General features: G+C 46.6%; 1 protein-coding gene across 1 annotated transcript; it reads left to right on the top strand.

The window, feature by feature from the left end:
- Window positions 1-4446, top strand: LOC103254492 (G-protein coupled receptor-associated sorting protein 2-like). The gene is given in 5 exon segments (XM_008052573.1): window positions 1-68; window positions 614-845; window positions 1382-2214; window positions 2217-2251; window positions 2253-4446. Coding segments are annotated over 3 exon segments (2397 nt in total). The 5' UTR covers window positions 1-68; window positions 614-845; window positions 1382-1700; the 3' UTR covers window positions 4101-4446.
- Window positions 4447-5457: the final 1011 nt, after the last annotated feature.

Below are 5457 nucleotides of genomic sequence, written 5' to 3'. Positions count from 1 at the left end.
CCAGTGACCATCTGCAGAGAGAGGCTTGGGAAAAAGGACAAGCAGGAAAATGGCCCGGATTTCTGGAGGTGTGTGGGGATGGGGGATGGGCGCCAGGCACTGACTGGACACCCGAATCGGGGTGGGGTGACCGCGACCACAGCAGGTCAGGCATCCAGAACACCTCCTAATCTCCCCCTTTCTAACAGCGGTTCAGGCACTTTCTCCACCTTCCTCCCCCGCCCTCCCAAATAGGGGCTTGAAAAGATGGGCTTTGGAGGCGGGAGTGAGGAGGGAGTCATATTGACAAGTACCACTTCACTACCTGTTTTCTAGAATGTGCGGCGCCCTTCCCCCATTCTATGCTGCGCAGGGCTAGGGGATGTGTTGCACCTAGTGGTGAATCCTCAGAATTGAAGAAGGGAGTAATGGGAAGAGTATGACGTCAAGAGAAGGAGTTCTCTCTGGAACCCCGAAACAAGGCCTAAATAAAACGAGAATATTCCACCAGCAGGACTCTGAATGTTGAAAGACAGATAATATGGGGACTCTTCTCTTTGGTGTTGGTCTGTCTACCAAGCGGGCAGTTGCCACCCTCATCTCCTGGTTTACCTTTTCATCTGTTTGTCCGTAGGCCTGCTTTAAGGCTGGTCAGTCCTGCCAGAAAGGAAAGGAGGAGGAGGAGGAGACTGGCTCACACCTCTGGAGGTTGGTGAGAAGGAGGCAATGCAGGGGACAGCTACAGAGGAAGAGCGTGGCAGGTGGCTTTGACCCAAGTGGGTGCAGGAGGGCTTCTACTCCACTGGATCTGCACACTGCCACGGCACCCTTTGTTATTTTTTGCAGGAGATATTAGGAATATTGAGGTAGGTGTGGATTGGGCTGTGACTTGGGGGAGACCTGAGGGCAGGCACCGGGAGACAGGAAACGTTAGACAGATTGGGCCCTTGACTGGAAAGAGAGCTGTTTGTCTCAGGGTGCATGCTTATTTACCAAGCACTCAGACTCCATCCTCTTCTGTATGTTTACTTATGTATAGGACGCCCTGCTTGTCAGCTGTGGGGCTTTAATACCACTTAACAAAGAAAAGAGGGGGAAATTGCACCACATCAGTGAAGGCTGGTATGAGATAGATACGCTTTGGGGGGGAGGGGGTAGTGGTGACCAGCACGGTTTCAGCAATAATTAGAGTTCAGTCTGGGGGCTCCTCAGCTTCTCCCATTGGCAACACACTTTCCCACCGATGCTGTACGCGTTTTGCAGCAGGCAGCAGGGCCAGAGAGAATTTCTCATAGCCCAGCTGTCCCACCCAGCATTCAACTCCAGTCTCTCTGTGTAAGTCTTTGCATGGGGTGACACAGTTAGAAGAGACTCAAAGCCCCATTTCATTCTCTTTCTGTAGATCCACCTCCTGCAGCAGCTCTGGTGGTGCTGGAGTTGCTGCTGACCACTACTCTCAACAGGTCTACACCCACCCAGGAACCATTCATCTTCCCCCCAGCCAGGTTGTGCCTCTTCTACAATTTGTCTGTATTATTGACTGAGACTGTGCCTGGGAAGGAGGCTGATTGACTGCTGGACTGGCAATTGACTCTTGTTTCCAACTTTATCATCTGAGTCACCAAAGATCTGAGTGTGAACAAACAAACCTGTGAGAGATCGGTGATTGAGGCTGAGACTTGGGCAGGGGTACCTAACTGGACTTCTTTGTAACTTGTACCATGACTGGGGCAGAGATTGAGCCTAGCTCCCAGACCAAGCCTGAAAAGAAGGCTGGGGAAGAGCTTGTGGGTGGGGCTGAGAGAGAGAATGAAGTCCCTCTGGTGGTCAGACCCAAGGTTAGGACACAGTCCCAGGCAACTACTGGCACAAGGCCCAAATCGGAGACCAAGTCTGTGCCTGGGGCAAGGCCCAAAACCGAGACCCAGGCAAAGTCTAGAGCAAGGCCCAAAAGTGAGGCCCAGGCAATGACTAGGTCAAGACACAAAATTGATGTCAGGGCAGTAGGTGGTGCTCGTCCTAAAACTCAGGCCAGGGTAAACCCTGAAGCAAGGCCCAGGGATGAAGCCCAGGTGTGGTCCCATACTGAGTTTGGGGCTGAGGCAATGTCACAGTCAGAGGGAGTGACTGATTCTGTTGTCTGGCCACTTGCCAGTACTGAGCCTGGGTCAGCTACTGAGTCTAACGGCTTGTCTATGAATACAGAATTAGTCAGTGTGGATGCTGAAACCTTTTCTGACCCTGCTTCGGACCACGAGAGGAGACTAATATGGGGGTCTTGGTGCTGTCCCAAAACCAGAGGCAGAGAGGAGTCTGGATTCTGGTCAACAGATGAAATTTCTGCTGTGTCTTATTTCTGGACAGAAGAAGAGACCATAATCAAATCATGGCCCAGGGAAGACGGCACTACCAGTTACAGGTACAGGGATAGATCCAAGGAAGAACCCTATATTGATTCGTCTGGGTCTGAGTACGAGGCTGGCAACCCATTTGATTTCTGGGCTGGAGAAGATACCAGTAACTGGTTCAGGTCCAGAGACAAGGAAGAGGCGAAGGCCAGGTTCAAGCCCAGGGCAAAGAGAGAGGACTTTTTTGAATCTGAGTCTGAAGACGAGTTCTGTAAAGACCCCTGGTTTTGGCCTGGAGAAGAGGCCAGTAGTAGATTCAGGCACAGAGACAAGGAAGAACCTAATGCCGTCTTGAAATCCGGGGCCCAGAAAGATGTTAATACCAATGACAGGGTCAAACAAGAGTCCAGGTTTGAGGAGGAAGTCATTATTGGGTCCTGGTTCTGGGCAGAAAAAGAGGCCAGTTTGGAGGCTGGAGCTTCAGCAATCTGTGAATCTGAGCCAGAGGCTGAGGAGGGGGCCACTGGTGGATCCTTGTACTGGGCTGAGGAAAAGTCCAGTCTGGGGGCTGTGGCCAGAGAAGAAACCAGGCCAGAGCCTGAAGAAGAGGCCATATTTGGGTCCTGGTTCTGGGACAGAGATGAAGCCTGCTTTGACCTAAATCCCAATCCTGTGTACAGGGTCAGTAGCAGGTTCAGAAATGTAGCTGAGGAGATTGATGTATCTTCTAGTTTCCAAACCTGGGATGAGATCATTGATGAATTGAAACCTCGTATGTATGACCTTCACTTGCTAGCCACACACCCATTTAGAATTCCTAACAGGGATTCTGAAATGCTTGAGCCAAAGCCCAACCCAGAAATGGAAGAGGAGGAATCTTTGTCTTTGCCTGTGCAGCCTTTCCCTGAGTACCTAGAATTTGAGTATGATCCATCCTTCCGGGCAATTCCGGAAGTTCGAGAGCATCTTAGGGCCAGGGAGAGCTCAGAGCTTGAGAGTTGGTCCTGCAACTGCATACAATGTGAGCTTAAAATTGGCTCTGGAGAGTTTGAAGAAGTCCTTGCATTAGCCGATAAAACTCGTGATCCTTTTATTCATGAAATATCTAAAATTGCAATGGGTATGAGAAAAGCTTCTCAATTTACCCGAGATTTCATTAGAGAATCGGGTGTTGTCTCGCTTATGGAAACTTTGCTCAATTTTCCGTCCTCCCGAGTTAGGACAAGTTTTTTGGAAAATATGATTCACATGTCTCCACCTTATCCAAATCTAAACATAATGGAGACATTCGTATGTCAAGTGTGTGAGGAAACCCTTGCTCATGGTATAGATTCCCTTGAGCAGCTGGCTGGAATAAGGATGCTTCGACAACTCACTTTGACTACTTGCTATCACACATTGGTTGTCAATTACATGTCTGGGTTTCTCTCCTTATTAACCATGGCCAATGCGGGAACAAAGTTTCACGTTCTGAAAATGCTATTGAATCTGTCAAAAAATTCTGCCGTGGCAAAACAACTATTCAGTGCCAAAGCTCTCTCAGTATTTGTGGGTCTCTTTAACATAGAAGAGACAAATGATAATATGCAAATTGTTATTAAGATGTTTCGGAATATCAGTAGGGTTGTAGAAACTGAAATGGAAGACTTAATTGAAAATGATTTCTGTTTTAAGCCACTTATTTCCGCATCTCGTGAGTTTAAGAAGTTAGCTAAGCAACTACAAGTGCAAATAGACAATCAAAATGATCCAGAGGTGGGACAACAAAGTTAGTATCATTAACCACCTGCCGCTGACCAGCCTTATGTTCCCAAAGAGCCCTGAGTAGTGCTTTGGTGTTCACGATGTGGTTTTATGTTGTAACTTATATTTTTAATGCTGATGTTAACTTTGTCAAACTCTTGTTTTGAGCTGGATCACTTTGTGGATGCCAAATGAATATTAGACCTGGAAACATATTTGTTGATATTTGTCTTGCTGTCCAGATTGTGATATTTTTCAGTATTCTGCTTCTGATGAACTGAGTCACCTGAGTAAGCTATCCTGCTATTCGTTGTTTAAATATATGATTCTCTAATAGAGTCTGTGTTTTCAATAAAGTTCTATCTTAAAATTGGCATAAATGACCTATTCAGTTTTAAAATCAGGTACAGATATGTTGTGCATACGTAAAAGCAAAGGTAGGCTGGGCGCAGTGGCTCACGCCTATAATCCCAGCTCTTTGGGAGGCCAAGGTGAGAGGATTGCCTGAGCTCACGGGTTCAAGACCAGCCTGGGCAACCTGGCGAGACCTCCTCTCTACAATAAATCAAGGAAAATTAGCCAGGCGTGATGGCGCATGTGTGTAGTTCCAGCTACTTGGAAGAGGGGCAGAAGGAGCCCAGCAGTTCTATGGTAGCATGAGCATGCTGCTGCACTCCAGCCTGGGTGACAGAGTGAGACTCCAACTCAAAAAAAAGAAAAAAAATAGGTAATTACTAGTATGACAAACATACACTCTTTAGAAAATCCCATGTGTTGAGCTTAAAGGGGAAGATAGTATTATAGACTGGTGTACTCAAGGAATGCTTCGGAAAAAAGGATCCACTTAAATTGGTCACTGAAGGGTAGGATTAACAAGTTATTCGGTCATTCTTGGAAGTGGTCAGTGGTGGTGTTAAGGGAAGTGTGTAATTTAAAAATCTATTCTGGTAGCATGAATGTACCCAATTGCCTGAAATAGGTGAAAGAGCTTAGTGAGAAATGCAGTTGGAAACTTAAGATGAGGCCAGTCTGGGGAACTGAGCAAGCCATATCTGCACATCTTAAAATTCAAAGTACAGGTGTTGCTTCAATGCCACCTAAGGGCTGAAAGAGTAGGACAGTGCACCAATTAAAGGGAGTCAGGAATACAATTTCCTTCGTGTCCCTAGACCAAGGAAAGTGTTAAGGAAATACCATACAGCCATTGAAATGATTATGCATGGATTGGTTTATTGACATGAAATGACATTAATGATTTTGCATTTGGTGGAACAGAGAAAAGTGGCATCTTCGATGAAAATTTAGGTATCATTTTCAAAATGTGTGTAAATATACACAATTTCTATGCAATTTCAAGATGACTTTCTAAGCAACTTCATATATTCCA

Source organism: Carlito syrichta, unplaced genomic scaffold (genome assembly GCF_000164805.1).
Source record: "Carlito syrichta isolate Samal-C Ts95f unplaced genomic scaffold, Tarsius_syrichta-2.0.1 Scaffold282335, whole genome shotgun sequence".
In the NCBI taxonomy this organism is placed as follows: Eukaryota; Metazoa; Chordata; class Mammalia; order Primates; family Tarsiidae; genus Carlito; species Carlito syrichta.
The sequence above is the reverse complement of the archived record's forward strand: the minus strand, read 5'-3'. Positions and strand labels throughout refer to the sequence as shown.